Raw genomic sequence first — 23,129 nt, 5'->3', positions numbered from 1 at the left:
CCATAGAAAATTTTAATTTCGCGCCTTTTTTTACTGACAAGATTTGCTTGACCAGCTTTAGAATAACTTATTTTTTATTATAATTTTCAAGTCAACCTGTAGAAATGGCGTAGCTAGCTTACTTTACATTCGAATAATTTATACATTTCAGCAAATCGGGACTTTTCTTCTCACAAAGAACAAGCATTCAAACAATTCAATAATATTTGTTCGTTACTCAGTTCATTAATACTTTTTATATTACGATTTTACTTCAGTCACATGATATGTAAAAATATTTTTGTTAATTGATTACTATATAAGGTACGTATTTTAAGTAAATTGCCGATACGTATTTGACCATAATCCATCGATGAAAACTGTGGTTTTAATTGTGTTGTAACTTAGCTACGCCACTACTGCCACTAGCATTCGGGAGAGACCAGCATTTTTATGTACTTGTACAACACATAGAGTTTATGCTGGGGCTCTTTCATCTGAAAGGGAGAAAATAATTAAGAAATGACAAATATATTTAATAAAAGTATATAAAAATGTGAAAATGAGCATGCGTGCAAATAATCAAACAACAGTATTATACAACGGAACATATAAGAAAAAAAGATATGTAAAAAAATAACTAAATATTATTTCACTTTTGCAAGTAGATATGGCGAAAACTGTTAATAAAGCTGCAATAATAATTCTAAAAAAATGTTTTACAGTACATATGGGGCTACTTTTCCGCACTAGTGCGTAAAATAGCACTTTTCGTGCGATGTCGAAACTTTAAAGTGCCATATGTACTGTAAAACGTTGTTCGATACACGTGCGAATAGGTAATTCGCAACTCGTGTCGTCGGTCGTGTTTTAATTTATCGCCACTCGTTTCGAATTTCCTCTTTTTCGCACTTGTATCGAAAATAACTATTATTATGTAAAATCTCGCATAAATCATTTATGTCAACAAATGAAAATACTTTATTAAGCTGATGATCAAAGAATATGGATTGCTCATTGTTGTCATGTAGGTATATGTATTTTTATTTTCAAATTAAAAACACGAACGTTATAAATTATAAACTGAAATAAAAAAGTCGGCCTTGGGTCTTGGGGTTATTATTTCAGTGTCATTCCAAATGCCACTTATTACTTATTACAGTTCATTAACTGAAATACAATTCAGTTTATAATTTATATAGTAGAGTTTGCACTTAAAATGACGCAAATTAAAATATTTTCACTAAAAAAATCCTTATCGTAAAGTTTATATTTGCAAAAGTAAATAATATGTTACTATCTAATGAATATCAAAACATGCATCATTCTTTTTATGTACAGCTTTCACTCCTATATTTCTATTGGCCACATTTATCCGTGTACGCTTTTTATATTAAGTTTTATAATTATTTCAAGACGGAGTTTAATCTTATACCTACGGAGATAATTTCATAATTAAATTCTGGCATACTAACTATGTTGGTAGAAAAAGGCGTTAAATTCAAAATTTGTATGTTTGATCAATCCTTCGCGCCTATTTTTTTTTTACTTTGCCGCCTTTTCTACCGACAAAGCTGGTTTACCAGGCCAGAGTATATGTATATTGAATTGAGAAAAGGAAAAACACCTACTTCTACTATGAAATCTTTATCGGGTTTATATCAGAAATAATGTCCCTTTTACTTATTCTTCATGTATCTTATCTATTGATGACAACAAACCGGAGACAAAGCAATGTTCGTTAAATTAGATATATAATTTTTGAATAGACGTATTTTAAGTAGATATGACACTACTTTTTTAATTTAACAAAGGACTTATACTTTGTTTTTATAAAAACACCCTTTTAGAGTTTACTTTTGAAACTGACAGATTGTTTTTTTTTTTCTATTTCTATAAAAACGATTCAACATACAAAAACAATGCGACTTATATTATGATATATGTACTATGAGTTCAAGTAAGAATTAGTTTATTAATCATGTACTAACTGTTATTAATAAATATTTGCATCTTTTTATCAACAAGCTCAGCGGCCAAGACTGCCTTTAAAGGCGTTAAAAAAGTTTTTTGTCAATGACATTTCGTTGCCTATCTATACTAGAGAACCTATCTACTATAATATATCAAATGAAATGGGCAAAAAAGTCGGGTTCATGAGATTCTTATATTGCGCGGAGATTTTTTTTAATCTCTAAAAGCATTGAGTAGGTAATTATATACTTGATTAGAGAGTTTTAACTTTTTATTAATACGAACTCTTCAGTTTACTTAAAAAGGGCAATCTGTAAATCTGTACAAACAAAATGGCTCCTGATCACACTTCTCCGCAAAAAACATAAAGGATGACGAAATATCGGGAAAATATGTAACATGCGTTGAATTAAAAAAAAATTACCAATTTAAAAGTAGAGCTCATGGATGGGGCTAAAACCTGCTTAAGGTAGATAGAAATGGCAACTAGTTGCAAACAGCTGCCAAAGTAGGTACCATATTTAGCTGTCAATTGAAGCCCTATCCTCTAGCCGCCCATACGTCAAACCTTGCCAAGCAAAATGAGATTTTATTAACACAAAGTTCAAATTTGAATGGAACAGGAGACCTTTTTATAGGTCTCTGGGCGGCTAGAGGCTATTATTTTTTTTAATATATATCGGCACTACTTTGAAAAAAAAAAACTCTTATTTTGTTCTGTTAATCAAAAGAATGTGTTATCTATGTTTGGGATGCGTACAGAGTTACTGCCTTTCAAATACGAGATATTTTCAAAGTATGCCGATATGCTAGCCTACGAACGTCCAACATTATATAATTCTGATATCATTTGGTCAATATTTTAAGTCTTATGCTTCGAATAATACAGACCCTAAACTATAAATTTCAATTACGCGCTTTGAAAGTAGGTATGAAAAAACTAGAACCTAATCATTTTATAACACATTTTATGTAAAAACATGACAAATAAATTACTTCTTTTATAGGTTAACGATAATTGTACCTTTGTAATTTAATTCATAATATATTTAAAAAAAATTAAACATAATATAAAATGCCCAATGGAAATAATTTATAACAGAACCAATATTTTGGCAACTTGACATCCTAATACCACAATTACATATACTTAATAATAAATTGAAAACCTTTACCGTATCTTTATACAAAAAGGCCATCTTTCCCTTAAACTAGAAGTCACTACAAAACACTTTTAATTTGTAAGGGACAAAAATCGTAAGTCCTAAGTTCCTACCTTATTTAAGGCAACATTTTCATTTCTTTACACCGTTTTTACGATTTTGTCCCTTACGTCGTTTTGATAAAAGTATTTCTTCCTGATTTGATCACATTTTTAAAATAGTTTTATAAAACGAAACGGATAATGTATTTTTTATGGCGGGGCGTCTAACTTTCGACGATAGAAAATATCTGAAGGCTTAGTCGAGTTTAAGGCGGTCTTAATATTAACCTCGTAAGGCACAATGTACATTAAAATGTACATATTTTTTGCAATGTAATTAGAACCCTTCGTAAACTAAATAAATTCGAATTTATTTTGTTTCATTGATGCTTTTTCAAAGAGTTTCTTATGCAACAAGGTTCAATTTAAAAATTGGATTTTTTTGGTCTGGTGGGACTTAAGAGGTTAAGTACAGACACGCTTGTCGTTTGCCTCTATCTTTCATATGCAAGAACGATAGAGAGGCAGATAGCGTATCGATTTTTCTAAACCCACAATAGTCGATATATTGACGCCCCGCCACCGTAGTGACCTCCCCAATATGGTTAGCCCTTATAACCTAGGGGGTATTTTGGTTAGTCTCTTGCCCTTGGGGCGCGTTTTCGGTCGCATTCGGTCCCTTCTTACCTGCGTTAGTCTTAACCGTTCACACCTGAAACAAAGGCAATACTTTTACATTCGAAAATTATTTTTTTCATATCGACGGTGGAAATGTCAAATGTCGTAAGGGACACGTTGTCGTATGTCCCTTACGACATTTGAAATTTCCACCGTCGACATGGTGGAAAAATTCGCTGGCTATGGATGAGGTCTTGGTGGCTCAGTTGGCAGAGCGCTGGAGTATCGGTACAGAGGCCGTGAGTTCAAGTCTCACCCAAGGCTGTAATTTTTCCACTTTTAAATTTAAATTTTACTTTCGTATACTAGGCAGCAAGGGATAACAAACTGGCCCTTACAAAACGAGACCGATTTGAATTTATGTTCAGGGAAATTTAATAGATAATTATCATTATCATTAAAAAAACCGGCCAAGTGCGAGTCGGACTCGCGGACGGAGGGTTCCGCACCATCAACAAAAAATAGAGCAAAACAAGCAAAAAAACGGTCACCCATCCAAGTACTGACCCCGCCCGACGTTGCTTAACTTCGGTCAAAAATCACGTTTGTTGTATGGGAGCCCCACTTAAATCTTTATTTTATTCTGTTTTTAGTATTTGTTGTTATAGCGGCAACAGAAATACATCATCTGTGAAAATTTCAACTGTCTAGCTATCACGGTTCGTGAGATACAGCCTGGTGACAGACGGACGGACGGACAGCGGAGTCTTAGTAATAGGGTCCCGTTTTTACCCTTTGGGTACGGAACCCTAAAATTATATACATATATATATATGACGGCGAAGGATGGTCCCGATGGCGGTGGGCGCGTGGGGGTAGTACCTAGATGTATTACTTCACAGCCAAAATAATAGGTATGCTACAAACGCATGAAATAAACATTCGGACTTGTTAACCATACTAGTGCCTACCATATTTTAGGACTAAGCGATAAAAAGAACTAATTGCTATTTAGTTTTAAAAGGATTTATTTTAAAAATAAAAAGATCGCATAAATCCGTTCAAATCTTTATTCAAGTCAAACTACACCGGCTCCAACCCTACGCCGCTGACCCGAGAAGATTTAACACGGCAACAAACTCGGCGGGACACATCTTTTCAAAACAACACATAGTTTCTTTATTTTACAAAAGTAAGCTTCTAATGGCACATAAGAAATCAAAATAACACTTGGAATAAAACACTTAGCTAAACGGTTAAACAACGTGAGAATCTATAAGCTTTCAGAATAATCCTTCAGGTGTAAGCCTTCAGGAACGTAGCGAATTAGGCACGAGCTTGGCTAACGTCCGATCTCTAGCGCGGTCCGATCAAGAAGAAGGAAGCCAGTTCCAGCGGCGGAGCCAACCGCTCCCGCCTCCAATTCAAGTTGGTAAACCTGCCTGACCAGTCTACCAACATAACGACAAAAATGCCTGCTCGTGCCTACGTTCACTCAAGATACTACGTCATCTTGACGTTCCAAAGCCTTCTACCTGTCATTTAGTTCAACAATACGCCAAACATTGCTAATCGATTTTATACAGGCGTCTAACTATGAACTGTAATGCTGCAATACGTCTTTCTGGTGTCTCGCTCCGACATATATATTTATTGTTAATGATAAGTGACTCACTGATCAACCTTGCCGGGGCTCTGCAGCCGGCGCTGTATGGCATGCAGCTTGGCGGGCGGCACGCGGTGCGCGGTGACGCGCGCGTGCGCGGCGCAGGTTGCGCGCGCGCCGGCGCCTAGCAGCTGGTAGGAAAACATGGCGTCGTCCCGCGGCTGGATCACAGGCGTCGCACGCAACGCGCACATGCCTGCAACACAGGGTTTTCGATCTAGCAGGATTCATTATAATATAACCTTTTGACCTAATTTTTTTTTGTACATCTCCATATATTGTACTTTTATAGAGAAACTAAAAAAGTCCAAACTCAAAAGAAAACCACTATTCTCATCATCTGGGTCTCAAGAGGGTGAACTGAAAATGGGACTTCATCGTGTATGCTTTAATAACATTACAATACAATACAAATTAAGTATTAATTATTTATACTCCTAAGGCCCATGGTAATGTAGTAACTATTCAGTTCGATGTAATTTAAACCATGTTCAATTGGAACAGAGTCGCTTTTACTTTGTTTCGTTCAATTTTCAAACAACGCGAAATCTCTATTTCCTACAATCTAGGTTCAAATTTTACTGACAAATTTTGGATGTTTCGTTTGTATGGCTGGGCCTTACATGAAGACAGAAGTAAACAACAGGCGGCCTTATCGCTAAAGAGCAATCTCTTCCAGACAACCTTTAGGTTGTGGAAAAATGAAACTGATATCAACCAATTAGGAAATATCTAGGAATCGTCTGTGACTGGTCAAAAGCGTTGGAATGTCCTGAGCACCTGACTTTAAAATTGAAGCTTAAATATAACGGAATATCTGAATCTGTTATTAACCTAATTTCTAGCAATATTAGTAAATATACACAAATTTTAGTGATAAATGACACCCAGTCCAAATCAGCTGCTATTAAACTAGGAGTGCCCCAGGGATCCATGTTGAGCCCATTTTTGTTTATAGCACTCACCAGTAATGTAAATATCTTCTAGATGGAAGTAGGTCTGGTGTAAGGCGGCTCGGTATAGAGCAGAGGCGGTGGGTGCGGACAACGCGTACCCAGTACCCGACAGGTAGCGAGGGTACACGCGTCCTGAGTACATGTAGCGAGGGCTGTACCTGTAAATGTTGCATTCGTTTATTTTTTGGTTGGGTTACAGTAGGCCTCTCCAAACTACGGCCTTTTAGCCTTGACGGCAGTGACCCTGCCTACGAAGCATGGGATCCCGGGTTCTAATCTCTTTAAAATAATTTATTTGTGTGTTTAACACGAATTTTTTCTTCTTAATTTGAATGTCTTCTTTAGTCGGTTCCTTCTTTAGCTTATTAATATCCGTTTAAAATATGCGTTACAAATAATAATAATATGATTTTTTATACACGAATTTCAGTGGGCAACCATTAGCAACCAACTTGTCACCGATAATTTAATTCATACCTATGCCATTTGAAACTGTGATAAAAAATGTTAATGCAATTTATATTTAACACAAACGATGTTGTTAAGTTAGCTGATATGAACTTCCGCTAATTGAAACCGGATTGAATAAATTATATTCATAATCTGTTTATTAATAATTACAGTGAATAAGGGTACATACGGTTAACTAAATGGAAAATGCAACGAGCCTCGCTAATTATTTCACTGTAAATGATAATTCATAAATTATTGTGATGGGGTACATTTTTCTGGGTATCAATAAGATTAATAGATTTTAACTGAGACAGCAAGTAACAAACGTTTGTAGCAATCTAACACGATTTGTCGTAGTCCTAAGAAAATTAGAAAAACAAATGAATCAACAATCCTGATCACGGCTATGTCGCATGTGTCCTTCGATACGGAATTATAATTTGGGGAAACTCTACAACTAAGTTGCGTGCTGTTCGAGGAATTATCATGCTCTTATTAAAAAGGTACTCGGGTTGAAATTAGGAACCAATACATGGAAAAATACTAGTATGTATACCTAACATATAAACTCATCACTTAATATGCTTCTCTACTCAGCGACCGGCCCAGCGCCACATATGATACCCTATAAGCAGGTACTCCTTAGTATTCAGGTATTTAAGCAATCATAACCTAGTCTCCATTTTCAAGCCTATGATTGTTGAGGATCGCATCACGTTCCATGCGTAGATAAAACCGTTTGGGGTTATCTTTAATGATAACATGATGTGGGAAGAAATTAGTGTAAAACGGTCAACTCACCACTTATTGTGCTTATCAGCGACCGGCCTAGCACCACATATGAGGTCCCCAATAAGCAGGTACTCTTTGCTGTTCGGGTGCTTGAGGTCGTGGTCGCGCGAACGGTTTCGCAGGTTCGTCACAAGCGCAGGCACGTTGATGTACATGTCGTCGTCTGTCTTTAGGATGTAGCGGACTGGGAAATAAATAATTTTATTCTCAAAATTATATTGTACATAAAAAACAAGCTTTGTATCGCCGACTCATTCATTTCCAACATCATCATTCCATCTTCATTTTCCTAAAGTTATCCCAAAGAAAAGATTTTTATACAAGTTTTAATCTTCCTAGCATTTTATCACGGCTCACTTGAGGAGCCTAGGCATCCTAATGATAAGAATTGGCAATTTTACAACCCAGAAGGGATAAGTTCGGTCTCCTCACGATGTTTTACTTCACCTAAAAGCGAGAGGGAATATAAAATGATATTTCATACATAAGTTACGTTACCAGCCGGAGTTCGAACCCGCGGCCTTCGGATTTAAAGTCGCCGCTAGGCCATCAACGTTTTTAGCCGGATTTTACCACTGATTGTATAAATAAATAAAACTGACCAAGTGCGTATCGAACCTCGCGTAGTGGAGGGATTCGTACCTTCATACGATACAAAAAACAACAACAAATAAAATATCGTATCAGCAAATGGGCTATTTTACTAAGTTTTTCTGAGCTAATCTGCAGCATGAAAATAGAAACGGACGAACATCACAAATTATAACAAGAAAATCGGGATATTAAATATTGTAGTCAGGTAGGTACTCACCACTTTCATTGCACTTATTTGTAACCCACTTCAACATCATTATAGATTTCAAAGTAAGATTGTTATATGAATCAATGAAGCCCTCCTGCAAAACATCTCCGTACTTCTGGACTTCTTCTTCTATCTTATTCTGTACTTCTGTATCATTCTCATTACTCGGCAAACCAAGAAGGAACAAGAGTTTGAAATCTGGCTCTCCCTCTATTTTAAAGTCTTCTTTAACTTTACTATCATCTTCTTTAAGAAAATGCTTATCTTTCCTTAACATATTAAGAACTTTATCTAAATTAGTATTATCTTCGTAACCTTTTGGAGGTATTTTCATAACGTTGCTCTCGTAATCGTAATTATAATCGTTATCCTCACCTAATTCTTTATTCATATCAAATTCAGGTAGCATAACATCATCTTCGAATCTCTTTTCCTCAGGTACTTCTGTTTTCTCTTCAATCTTATTATCATTAAGATCATTTTGAAGAGCCTTAGCTAATTCTGGCAGCAAATGTTTGAAGCTGCTGATATCTCTTTTAGTTTTAGCACTACTATTAATATGACTATCTATTGGATACAAATCGTAAGTATAATTATAATCTTTATACTTTTCCCTAGCTTCGTTATAAATTTTAGATAATTGTAAATATGTTTTGTAATGCCCCCAGGTTTCTCTTATGGCTATTCTTCTGTCAAAGTGTGCGGTGGAGGAGCAGACTATGATGAGAAGGAATAGGTTGTTCTTTTTGTCTCTAGTGTGTGGGGGGCATATGTGTTTGGGTTCGTGTATGGTGGTCACGTTGTTCGGTTGTACGTATATTTTAGTGTCGCGGTTTGTATTAATGGACCAGCCGGCGACAGCAGCACCTGAAACACAAACGATAGAATGAAATTTTCAAAATATAGTTTGGTCAAACTAATTTGTCAGTAAATAGGAACAAAAAAAAACTATACTACTTTTCATGCTGACCCCACATTGGCTGTTATTAAATGTTATATAACATCGTGTGACAGGGACAACATAATAAAACTATCAATACTGACCTTTAAACATTTGATCGTTGGCCTTATTATAGACGGGTATGTAGAGCAGGACACAGAACATGATCATGGCCGTGCAGAAGAGGAAGAACTTGGCCAGGGCGGTGACCGTCGACCGGCGCGTGCGCGGCTCCGGCGACGGAGAGCGCTCCACGCGGGTTGCGTACCTGCGCGGTTATTTCCTCATAAATACCCTTGTCTGTTCCATTATGAGCGTTATTGTCACTATCGGGTTCATATTTTGTAATAACGCAATGAGTGTCATCTCTATTATCTGTTATTTGTATCAGTAAGTCAATGTCATCACGTTCGGTTCGACATCTACGAGTATATCAGCAAAATGATTGTCATGCATTGTCATGTTATCCGTCATTGTCACACTAAAGTCACTGCTATCATTACGTTTGTCATTTAAATCAACAAATTTCGTGTAAATACATTTCTAATTTATTTCTTGTTTCATCATTTTTATCACCGCCATTGTTATTGTCCGCTGCGTCATTTATATTCACAAAATCATAATCATCATGTCATCCGTAATTTATAATTATATTAATAAAATCATTGTCACATAATACCATCGTTGTAAAAGTTTTTTTACTATAGAGGTTGTTTTGTTTAATTTAATCATACTCTATTTTCGTCAGGATTAAGTACTGTGATACACAGATAGTTATAATACCTTGTTCAACAGTTTTGTCAATAATACTGTTATTTGTTTCATCATTATCACTTCAATAATTATTGAAGTAATTATTCATCACTATTGATGTGAATACGTTTATGTTTACCTGTTATACAAGATGGGGCTGTCATCGCTGTCACGGCCCGACGAGTAGTACCTGTCTTCGTAGTCCTCGTCATGCGCATGTGCCATGCTGGAACAGACAGGCAGACATACATGTTACACACATACAGACATCCTTCTCCGAACGGAGCATTGAGCGGACGGTAGTGCGTGCTCGGGATAACAAATTTATTTATATAATTATACTTTCTTGCACAAATTTACACAAAGAGTACAGATGGCGGACTTAACGCCTTGAGGCATTCTCTACAAGTCAACCATTGGGCTAAACAGAGACAGTTTGTTTGGTGCAGGATTGTAAATAGTAGATATGAAAATAGACACAACGAGACAAATTTTGCATTTGTTATTGAATTGTTAGTTTTAGTTGTTTTTACACATACGCATATGTGACATGCTGGAACAGACAGATAAACATACATGTTACACACGTACAGAAATAGCAGAGCTGTAGCTCTATACACACATTGCAAGTTAAATAAAAGCTTGCAATTATAACACTGATAAAAGGTTATCATTTTACAAAAAAGAGTCGAGGTTCAACATTATTTTAGTCGTTTTTTTATCGGGAAAGATTATGATGTACATGTACAGTAAGCTGCAGAGTTAAGTGACCCCCCTTAATTTGCTGCAGCAGTAACGATGCAACATGCAACAGCAATACAGTTACGATTGCACTTTTATTTGCCATCGTGGTATAAAAATACACACCGTACATATATAATATGTGCATGCTGTTTGCAGTAAGATAATACGTGAGTCATGTAATCTGTGTACTGTACTTGTAGTTTTATAAGCGTAGAGCCCCGTCTCCATATCGCGCGGCAAACCATCGAACATTGGCTCGCGCGGCAGCCGCGCGCAATGGATACCGGGCTGCCGCGCGAGCCAACTCGATGCGCCCGATATCCATTGCGCGCGGTTTCGCGAGCCAATGTTCAATGGTTTGCCGCGCGATATGGAGACGGGGCTTAAGATACTTCTTATTAACAACGCGTTTTGTAATGTGATACTAGGTTAACTTTAGAAACAGACAATGTACCTTTATATAGATGTATGTAGGTGAACCCACATAACTACAGTCCAGTGCCACAAACTACGAGTATGTTCCACAAAGACCACAAATTCAATACGTAATTAATGTATTGTAAATTGTAAGTAATAAAATACTAAAACTAATACCTATCTTATTTAGTGCTAGCGACCCGCCCCGGCTTCGCACGGGTTAACCGGGAACCCTTATAATTTTTATTTATTTATTTTATTTTATTCTAAAGAATATACATTGTGTCGAATAGTAATACATGCATATATATGGATGTATAATTTCGCCATGTCCGTCTGTCTGTCTGTCCGAGGATTTGCTCAGTGATCCTTAGTGCTAGAAAGCTGAAATTTGGCATGGATGTGTAAATCAATAAATCCGACAAAGTCGTACGATTAGGGGTCTTCAACAAACATTTTTAAATTTAAAGTGAATATTTTCGGATATAATCGCTCCGAAAGAAAAAAGATTGTGCCCCCTCTAACATTTGAACCATGGGTCAAAAAAATATGAAAAAAGTCGTAGAAACGTAGCTTAAGAAAGACAACTATAGCGAACATGATCACTTTAGCCGTTTTTGGGTAATTACAAAAAGTCTGCTCTTCTTAGTAAAAATTCGTATAAAGCGCTGTGAAAGTACTCCCCTTTGCTTGTAATGTACATGATACTTACTAATAGCCCCCGATTAGCCTATTATTCTGACAAAATGGTAACTACGGAACCCTACACTGAGCATGGCCCGACATGCTCTTGGCCAATTTTATTTTGTATTCAATTTAAAGATAAAGATAAAAGATAAAAATAACTTTATTCAAGTAGGATCCATTGGATCGCTTTTGCATCGTCAATGTCTAAATAAGAATTAATACATTACAATTTGGAAAATTAATACATTACTACTTAATACTGAACTAAAAAAAAAAAAAGATAATAATAATAAAATAAAATAAAAATTAAATTAGAACATGCAAAAGTGCGATTACCTAATGGTAGTTATGTCATTGTATATTTACAATAATTTTTAATTTCATGCATCAAAATATATACAAATTATAAATTATACCTACCTAGTTAATGGCTGAATCAGCATTTTGCATCGTCAAAAACAAAAATTATAAGCGCAATAAAGAAGGCTTAATACGATTTTAATTGGTACTTTGATAGCTCACACTATACAATTGCAGAGTAAAACTAATTCAAATTCCGATAAGAAACTTTCGAATTGCTCAACCTGCCGTAAAACTGTATGTTATTACATTAATTTTTGTGGCTAATTTAGACACGTAAGTACTAAAATATAGTAAAAAACAGTTTAAGATACTAACAACCTTGAAATAAAATGCATAATTTATGCAATTATCACGATTATAGTGGATTTATAACTCAAAATAACAAAAGAGTATTTACGTAGGTACTCGTACCTACTAAACTTTGGTGTTTTTAAAAGGGGCCGCTTATGAACAACCGAACTAACTTATACGAGGGGCGTTCAAAATATTCTCGGTATTGATATCTTACGACCTCTTCTAAAATTTCTTTCGTTACTGGCCGCTAAGGTTTATTCATTGACATTAAAAAAAAGTATAATTCGAACCGAGATAGTCTTTTGTTTTTCTGCAATTGCTGAACAAACATGAACATCCTGTGCGAATTGACAATGTTAACTAAATTAGAACATCGATGCGTGATAAAATTCTTGACAAAACAGAGTAAAAATCAAAAAACCATAAAAGAGGAAATGGATTGTGTTTACCGTGAGTCTGCTCCTTCTTTATCTACCATTCAAAAGTGGTCAAGCGAGTTTAAACGGGAGAGTATTGAAGATGACCCTAGACCTGGCCGGCCTGTAGTAGCTACTTCACAAGAAAATATTGATAAAGTGGAAAAACTTATATTGGAAGATGGTCGAGTGAAGGTAAAATCTATAGCACAAGTAACCAATCTCTCTATTGGTACCGTACATGATATTATACATGACCATCTTAATATGTCAAAAGTAAGTGCAAGATGGGTTCCGCGAATGCTGACTCGGCTTCAAAAAGACATGCGTGTAGCTTGTTGTTCCGATTTTATTGACCTGTGCGGTGAAAATCCTGATGAGGTGCTGCAAAGAATAGTTACTGGAGATGAAACCTGGGTTCATCATTATGACCCAGAGAGTAAACAAGAGTCCATGCAGTGGCACATTAAGGGTTCAGCTCATCCCAAGAAATTGAAGGTCATCCCTTCAGCTGGCAAGGTCATGGCCACTATATTTTGGGATTGTGAAGGAGTATTACTAATCGATTATAAAGAAAAAGGTGTAAATATCACAGGACAGTACTACGCTAACATTCTACGTCAATTAAAGGATGTAATTAAAGAAAAGAGGCGAGGAAAGTTAACCAAAGGTATTCTGCTTCTGCATGACAACGCCCCCGTCTATACTGCTCATATTGCCAAGGCAGCTATTGTTGAACGTGGGTTTAAAACTGTTACTCACCCACCGTATAGTCCGGACTTAGCCCCCAGCGACTTCTTTTTGCTCCCCAATCTTAAAAAGGATCTGCGTGGAAATAAATTTTCTGACGATGAAGCATTGAAGGCGGCAGTGGAGGAGCATTTTTACACGAAAGATAAAAAATATTTTTACGAGGGATTAAAAAAAATAATTGATCGATCTTTTAAGTGTATGAACATAGGGGGGGAGTATATTGAAAAATAAAAATATCAAACTTTTCGTACTTGTTTGTTTTCATTCTCATACCGAGAATATTTTGAATACCCCTCGTAACTAGGTACACTAGACGTTTAATTAATACCTATATGTACCATAACATACACTTCACAACAAATTAAGCACAATAAGTAAATAATAACTATTAACACATGAAATTATACTGATTATAAACGTAAATGTGACGTTCCATGAGAAAAGGTACCATATGAGGGTTTCTAGTTTCGGAATTAATTTTGTAAGATTTTGTGTATAACCCGTGCGAAGCCGGGGCGGGTTGCTAGTGTCGCTACTCGCTAGTAGCGACGGCGCGGTAATCGTACATTAAAAAAAAAACGACAGATACACACTATAAAATTCCAAGGAGGAGGTTTAGTTCTCAACTCATCGAGATCTTTGAAAGATCTTTCCGTTTATGTACAATCGAGTTCATAAGTATGTATACCTAAATTTTTTCATCTTAACCCATTGCAATAAGGTTAAAAAATGTATACATATTTATGAACTCGACTTTATCTTCTCCATCCGTCCAAAAATCTGTCAAATTTTAAGTTAAACACCGTCATTTTAGAGTCAATTATCAAATCAAATGACAAAGTTGTATTCAAGTTCAATACCCTACATAATTTTACGCTAAATACCTATTTTATATCAACTTAACTTTCCAATAATGGACTCTATGTATTTGGAATAAGGTTCATGGAACTAGAATGACTAAGTCCTTTTTGGAACGGTCGCGCGGACAATGCGATGACATCACTTGGCATTAGCATCTATTCCTGTCGTACTGGCTTTGATTCATCCTGTCCGTTCATAACAAATATGAGTGCATAACTTGAATAAGTTCTCAAAAAAAAACCGGCCAAGTGCGAGTCGGACTCGCGTTCCAAGGGATCCATACATTAAGTTAATATTAACTAATAATAATAATTGTTACAATGCTGAGATGAGATTCCCCCGTGATGAGAATCTCGTGAAAGCCGAGAAGGACAAGTCCAGTAAGTACCTAGACTTGGCTCACGCGAGATAACCGCCATGTGGGATGTTGATTCGACGATCATTGATCCGATAGTCGTTTCAGTGAATGGTCTAATAGCGAAGAGTCTCGACCAACATCTTGAGAGACTCTCGCTAGGTGGTTGGATCAAGGGTCAGATGCAGAAGGCGGTGATCTTGGACACGGCGCGGATAGTCTGCCGGTTCCTCTCTCTGCGGCCCTGATCACCGCGGCAGCTTGGGCCTTGCCCCGCTACTGGCGGCACACTAGGTTAGGTTTTTTATATAATAATATGTTTATAAGTATTTTGTATTGTTTTTGTACGTGTTTTTGTATTTTATTTATTTTTATATTCATATTATAAAATAACCTAACTTAAGTTTGTAAAGAAATAAAGGAATTGTTACTATAACTGTTCCATATTATAAGGCACTTCAAACGGTCTCAGAGAAAAACGCATTTAAGCGATTTTCAAGAGCAAAGTGATCCCATAAGTGCTCTGTGAACAAAGTTTTGTACGGAACAAAAAAAATACTACAAAAGGGCGTTCGGTAATCCGGAATCTAAAATTTACCCCCTGTGCCGGATTGTTAGAACTGCCGGATTATAGGATTTGTATGTGAAATATGAGCTTTATATAGAAAATAAACGCTCATTTTGTAGCGACTCGACTGTCGGGAGCATGCACAAAGCAGTGACGAGTGGCGGAGAGAGGGGAGGCCTTTGCCCAGCAGTGGGACACAACACAAGGCTATTAAAATACTATACCATAAAGAAAAAAATACATAGATTGCTCACTTCATACATCAGTTTTGGTACCAAAAAGACTATTATTCTCATAGTCTACATCTAGCATCGAGTAGCGGAACTATTAGTACTGCTACATCTATTGTCAAGTAGCAGTACTGATAGTTCCGCTACTCGATGCTAGATTTAGATTATGAAAATAATAGTCTTTTTGGTACCAAAACTGATGTATGGAGTGAGCACTATTGTCTTACTATAATTATTTCTCTATGACTATACATACTTACAAAATATATTTAACAGAGGTGAATTATTGAAGTAACAAAATGTCCCCAATGTCAAAGATATACGCTCATCCCGTATACGCTCTTATCCAAGTCTGAATCTAGCTCGGAAGTAGGACACCTAAAAACGCCCGGGGGAACTCTGCAGTTAGCACGGGCCGTGCCAGTTACACTTCACTCTGAGTTTTGTTTGCGCCGGTCGCCAATTTTTAACCGACTTTAGTTTGTCATCGTTAAAGAGTTCGCTAAATTTTATTGTATGGAAAGTTTTATGGTGTGTGTTTTAGTTTTTAAGATATTTATCTATGGGCCAATAGTTGCCTGAAAGTAAATATTCTCTTTCATTCATAGTAAGCGTTGATCAGTCTGTCAAGTGCGGATGGTGCAACTGGCCCTAAGGGTCGGTTGCACCGAACCGTCTGTCATCGTTAAAGCTAATATGTATTCTATGGGTAATTCCATAGTTCACTGATGCTGACAACTCTGACGAGTGATTTCAATCACTCAGCTAAATGTTGGTTGGCGAAACTTGGTGGAACTTTTTGACGGAGAGGCTCATTAGACGGCGCGCGAACTCGTATACTTTTTTAGTTACATTGCGGACCATTGAGGTTACAACAATTCAGTCGACCGATCAAATAACGCAATGTACGTCATATACGATTTTAGTTACATTGCGGACCATTGAGGTTACATCAATTTATTCAGCCGACCGATCAAATAACGCAATGTAATGAAACTCGCATGTGAGTTTTCGACTCACAGTGACTCTTAATTTAGTTTCATCGCCAGTTTCATTAGCTAAAACCACATTTCCATAGAAGACTCATTACCCTTTGTACTACGTATAGCCACAATAGGATCGATATAATTTCCTGTCAATATCCGTTAACGAGACAAAAAGCCAAGGTAACATGACAATGACTAGCGTCAGGGCAAATTATCTTTTTTATAGTCAGCTACCTAATTATGTACGAGTCTGTGATCATAGTTTCCGGGATTAGGGATCATCCATTAATTACGTCACACGAATTTCTAGGTTTTTTTACCCCTCCCCCCCTCCTTGTCACACTTGGTCACATTTTGCAAACCCCTCCCCCCCCTGGTGTGACGTCACATTTTAGGCAATTTTGTTTTCAACGAAATCGACAATATTAACTCGGCATTATTTTTTTAATAAAAAAATATTTTTGATAAGTATATGAATATTAGTAATTTTATAACACTACGAAAGTTACATCCAAAATCTCATTATTTAACTGTACAGCGAATAAAAAAATATAAATTAATTTTCGGTTACTGATGAAGTTAAAGTGACATCACAATGTTTGTGACTCCCCCCTCCCCCATGTCACATTTTCTTGACCCCCTCCCTCCCCCTAAACGTGTGACGTAATTAATGGATGACCCCCTTAGCCGTTAGGCATAGTGTGGGTAATGTTTTCGATCTCAATCCCTTAGTTTTCTAATGTTTTTTGTTGCTTACCATATTAACAGTTTTTATCAATATCCCATATTTACTTCCAAGTTCATTGTCTTCGAGATATTTGGCTAAGTTGAACAATTTTAGACCAAAAAAACTGGTTTTCTGACCATAACTTTTGTGTTATTTAATTTAAAATTAAAATCCTTGACACGTTTTTCGAGACGTCAAAGACGAATCTAAATATGTAGTTTTCGTATAGGTATGTAAGATCCTTTATCACAGACGAAACGGTCAATTGGGTCATTAGATATACAAAGATTGGACGTACAGGGAATCAGATATTAGACATTCGGGTAATTGGACGTACGAGGAGGAGGCATTCAAGGAATTGGACATACAGGGATCGGACGTTCAGGTAATTAGACATACGGGGATTGGTCGTTCAAGGAATTGGACGCACGGGGACTGGACATTTGGAAAATTGGACATTCGAGGCCAGAACCGATCCTTTACAGCAATCTAGTTACGATAAAAGTGTTTTTTAGATAATGTTTAAAAAAATCATAAAAAATAAGTATTCGTTTCTCTCAAAATCCGGTTGACAAAAATGGAGATAGAAGATTGAAGAACCTATAGCCGTTTGTCTTATAATTCTATCTGTACTGCAAAAGTAGGAGATACGATTCAAAACTTGACAAAGTAAGATCCTTTACAGCAATCTAGTTACGATAAAAGTGTTTTTTAGATAATGATTAAAAAAATCATAAAAAATAAGTATTAGTTTCTCTCAAAATCCGGTTGACAAAAATGGAGATAGAAGATTGAAGAACCTATAGCCGTTTGTCTTATAATTCTATCTGTACTGCAAAAGTAGGAGATACGATTCAAAACTTGACAAAAATCGATGAAAACCGCAGGTAGCCCCTTAACGAGCGATAATAATGCAACAACATTAGTATTCATAATCAGATAACCTACAGTCTATTAAGTAGTATGCATTATGCGATTATGTATTTCCGTTGTGACCGCAATCTTGAACTAATAACAGTAGGATGATTGCAAAAAAGCGTATTGTGGTCGAAAATCAAATTAATAAATTAACTTAATGTTGTCCACACGTGTCAAGTCAATTTATGTCATTAACACTTGACTCACGGCTTAATTAACACGCGTAAAAAAGATTGGGTTATGTGTCTCCACAATTGTCATTACCTACTTCTAGGGTTCGAAATAATCTAGATAATTATAGTGTTTGATAATTATCGCGATAATTATAGTCTTTGATAATTATCGCGTGCCTATATATTACTATGTAGTCTACTCGTATGTAATATAAACATGTACATTGGATGCAAAATAAAAATCTCTATCTCTAAACATAGGATAATTATCCCAGGTATGGATGGTGCTATATTTATTTCCATGAATTCCTTGATAGTAAAAAATAATGATTCAGGTGTTTTTAGGGTTCCGTAGCCAAATGGCAAAAAACGGAACCCTTATAGATTCGTAATGTCTGTCTGTCTGTCTGTCCGTCTGTCCGTCCGTATGTCACAGCCACTTTTTTCCGAAACTATAAGAACTATACTGTTGAAACTTGGTAAGTAGATGTATTCTGTGAACCGCATTAAGATTTTTACACAAAAATAGAAAAAAAAAATTTTTTTAGGGTTCCCCATACTTCTAAAATAAGAGAATGATAAAACTAAAAAGAAAAATATGATGTACATTACCATACAAACTTCCACCGAAAATTGGTTTGAACAAGATCTAGTAAGTAGTTTTTTTTAATACGTCATAAATCCCCTAAATACGGAACACTTCATGGGCGAGTCCGACTCGCATTTGGCCGCTTTTTATATTTTAGGTTATTATCAAATCGATAATTATCAGGCATATAAATGTCGATAATTATCAAGATAACTATAATTGATAATTATCCTTTCGAACCCTGCCTATTACTTCTGTTCAAATAGGTATAATGACACTTATGTAGCCATTAACAAAAGAACGACCCTAAAACACATCTAAGTACTAATGTACCAATAATCTAATAACTAATGGGCATAGAGTAATGGGTTTTAATTCCCAAAGGTTGAGGCCAAGGCCTTTTTGGGGGAAGTGGGGAGACGCATGCGGGAGAGGGGTTTGGATCCTCGCTCTGGGTTCTTCCTGATGCAAAGGTTATCCATCGCGGTTCAACATGGCAACGCAGCGAGCGTGATGGGCACTTTTGCATGGGGGGGGGGGGCTGGAGCGATTTTATCGGCTAGTTTAGTCTAAGTGTAATTTGTGTTTTATTTTTTAAGTTTTGTTTTATCATTATAGTTTAGATCGTATGTTTTTTTTTAAGTTACTTTGATGTGTATATCTGTAAATCTCTCATATTGATTAAAGTAAAATTTGCGCATTGCTTAATTCCCAAATGGTTTTATATGAGTTTCATACATATTTGTATGTATATGTTGCATTACAACTGTCCGTTGTTAACTGACCCGGTTTTTAGAATCATTAATCAGTTCTAGATGATTGGATATGATTGGATATGATACGACGAAAATCAACTAAGTAAATGTTAGTTATGTTTTTAGAAGCTAATATGGAAAATCATAGTTACAAAATGAGTAGGTACCTACAGCCGCCATCAGATATAACCGAGCGGCCAAGGTATTCAAAAATATCTGAACATGCGCTTTAACTTCTTGATAATGTAATTAAAAAAAAGTGCGAGTCGGACTCGCCCATGAAGGGTTCCGTATTTAGGGGATTCATGACGTATTAAAAAAAAACTACTTACTAGATCTCGTTCAAACCAATTTTCGGTGGAAGTTTGCATGGTAATGTACATCATATATTTTTTTTAGTTTTATCATTCTCTTATTTTAGAATTTACAGGGGGGGGGGGGGGCACGTTTTACCACTTTGGAAGTGTCTCTCGCGCAAACTATTCAGTTAAGAAAAAAAAATATATTAGTAACCTCAATATCATTTTTGAAAACCTATCCATAGATACCCCACACGTATGGGTTTGATGAAAAAAATTGTTTTGAGTTTTAGTTGTATGGGGAACCCCCAAAATTTATTGTTTTTCTTTCTATTTTTGTGTGAAAATCTTAATGCGGTTCACAGAATACATCTACTTACCATGTTTCAACAGTATAGTTCTTATAGTTTCGGAAAAAAGTGGCTGTAACATACGGACGGACAGACGGACGGACAGACAGACAGACATGACGAATCCATAAGGGTTCCGTTTTTTTCCATTCGGCTACGGAACCCTAAAAATAGCCTTTATTACTGAGGTTTTGTATCATTAGTACTATATCTAAATATACCTTATTTCTCACTAGTGAGAAATCATGATAATATGCTTTGCAATTATCATGATGTGATCAATTCTAAGATGGCATATCATTAAATGATCAATATCAGCTTAACCGTATTATGAAGCGTTTAAAACGCCGAATGACAGGGTTTTAGTTAGGAACGGCTTTGGTAAGCAAAGCCTTACGATATACCCGTTCCAAAACCCACAAAGGGGATACCGGTGGGTCCCTGGATTGAACTTTTAGCATTGTGCTATATAGGTTTAATAAATATATAAGCCTGCTTGTTCTGTATTTTCTGTAGATAGCCTCAATATTTAAAACTAAATGTTATTAATAAATAATAATAATAAATTCATTTATTACAGGACCATCAGGGATCATTTTTTGTTAGTACTTACGACTATGCCTTATAAAATATTGTTAGTATTATGCTCTATAAACTATACAATGTCATTTTGTAGCAAAATATAAATAAATTAATTGAAATTAAAAAGAAATGAAATTAAATCAAAATATAATAGATAATAACGGCTTGCATAAATTATAATAAAAATTCGATTCGATCGTTATTAGTTGAACTGATATTATGCTTTTTTTTACTGATTAGCATTATCAAGTTAGGCATTATACTGCAGTGACTAAATAAACGAATTACTGTATTCATTTTTATTTTAAGTTGTTTTTAGGGTTCCGTGCCTCAAAACGAAAAAACGGAACCCTTATCGGATCACTCGTGCGTCTGTCTGTCTGTCTAACCATTCACCCCTACTGGGTCTAAATTTTGAAAAAAAAAAACACAAAATAGTTCTTTACCTATAGATGACAGGCAATCCTATTAGAAATGTGCAGTCAAGCGTGAGTCGAACTTAATTACTTAGTTTTTGATCCAACCCCTACAGGTTTTTTAAAGACATTTCATTCATGTTCTACATAAAAAATACATTTTTAAAAATTGGGTACGTAATGTACGGAACCCTTGGAATGCAAGGCTGACATGCACTTGACCGGTTTTTTAATGATGTTTTAATAAATGCACTTCTGTGTTTCCGAAGGCATACCTTCAATCAAGATAGCCACATACCTACTTTCATGAATACCTACTTTCAAGATAGCCACATACCTCTGTTTTTCAGGATCTTGAGAATAAGTAAATACTTTATAAAAAATAAAACCTACACATTATATTGCTAATTAACCAAATAATTAAACAAATCAGAATGTTAAACACTTTACAACACCCTTAAGCAGACCGTGACCATTATTCAGCAAAGGGGTCATAGTTATAAATACGAGCGTATGTAAACACTTAGGAAATCCGGAGTTACAACATCGCACGTTACCTCCACACACACTAACGCAAGATGCGTTAGTGTGTAATTATCCACTGACAATAAAAATCCTTGTTCTTGTCATCATAAGACGCTTAAAGTCATTAAATCTTCTTTTTCTACTCCAGCACTTAAATGTGTCAATTAAATGACTGACAGTGATATCTAAAGCAATGTCATTTGAATGCTTTGTCTATAGGCTCATAAGATGGCTGCTGCATCTTATGAGTATAATACAACTGCTTTATTTTTTTTAAAGATACAAGTTCCGATCATCTTGATTGAAAGAGGTATGTTTTCATTTACAATAATAACTCTTTTTTTTTTTTAATAATAACTCAATTTTTTTTAAATAATAACTCTTTTTTTTTAATAATAACTCTTTTTTTTAATAATAACTGTTTTTTTTAAATAATAACTCTTTTTTTTTAATAATCTCTTTTTTTTTAATAAGAACTCTTTTTTTTTTTTTTTTTTTTTGCTGCAGCTGTCATAGAAAAAGTAATGTATGCAACAGCTCATAATTGGTTCTTAAAATTCAAGGGTCTTTTTTTTTTTTTTTTTGCTGCAGCTGTCATAGAAAAAGTAATGTATGCAACAGCTCATAATTGGTTCTTAAAATTCTCGGGTCTTTTTTTACAAAACTCGACTACGTCTCGTTTTGTAACTTCGACCCTTGAATTTTAAGAACCCTTATTATATCACTGTTGCATAAACTACTATAAGATGCTTCTGGGGATTCTCTAACTCGTTAAAACGGTATAAAATTAATTCTAAAAATAATAAATAAAATCTCGATCGTACTTACAGTTTTTAAATGTGAAGATGTTGAGTTTGTTCTGGTTTTGTTCGATACGGTGTTACTTCATCACTTTAGCGTTAGTTTTAAGCTTATAATTAATTTAAACGGACTGCAAAGTAGACCGTCGTTCAATAAACCTGACGTTTTTTTGACAGATCGGCA

General features: G+C 35.6%; 1 protein-coding gene across 2 annotated transcripts; it reads right to left on the bottom strand.

The window, feature by feature from the left end:
- Nucleotides 1-340: 340 nt before the first annotated feature.
- On the bottom strand, nucleotides 341-23,120 carry LOC134659134 (uncharacterized). 2 transcript variants are annotated; one of them, XM_063514760.1, is made up of 9 exons: nucleotides 22,974-23,120; nucleotides 10,277-10,363; nucleotides 9,489-9,652; nucleotides 8,454-9,311; nucleotides 7,652-7,826; nucleotides 6,407-6,555; nucleotides 5,451-5,637; nucleotides 3,845-3,869; nucleotides 341-476 (listed from the first exon to the last, which is right to left on the bottom strand). In XM_063514760.1, the coding sequence occupies exons 2-9, from the start codon at nucleotides 10,360-10,362 to the stop codon at nucleotides 405-407; spliced, it is 1,716 nt and encodes a 571-aa protein (XP_063370830.1). In that variant the 5' UTR covers nucleotide 10,363; nucleotides 22,974-23,120; the 3' UTR covers nucleotides 341-404. The 2 variants fall into 2 exon arrangements, with proteins under 2 accessions (XP_063370830.1, XP_063370829.1); XM_063514759.1 differs by lacking the exon at nucleotides 341-476 and having other exon boundaries at nucleotides 3,707-3,869.
- Nucleotides 23,121-23,129: the final 9 nt, after the last annotated feature.

This window comes from Cydia amplana, chromosome 24 (genome assembly GCF_948474715.1).
Source record: "Cydia amplana chromosome 24, ilCydAmpl1.1, whole genome shotgun sequence".
Lineage (NCBI taxonomy): Eukaryota > Metazoa > Arthropoda > Insecta > Lepidoptera > Tortricidae > Cydia > Cydia amplana.
Note: the sequence above shows the minus strand (reverse complement) of the source record. Positions and strands in the feature narration are given on the sequence as shown.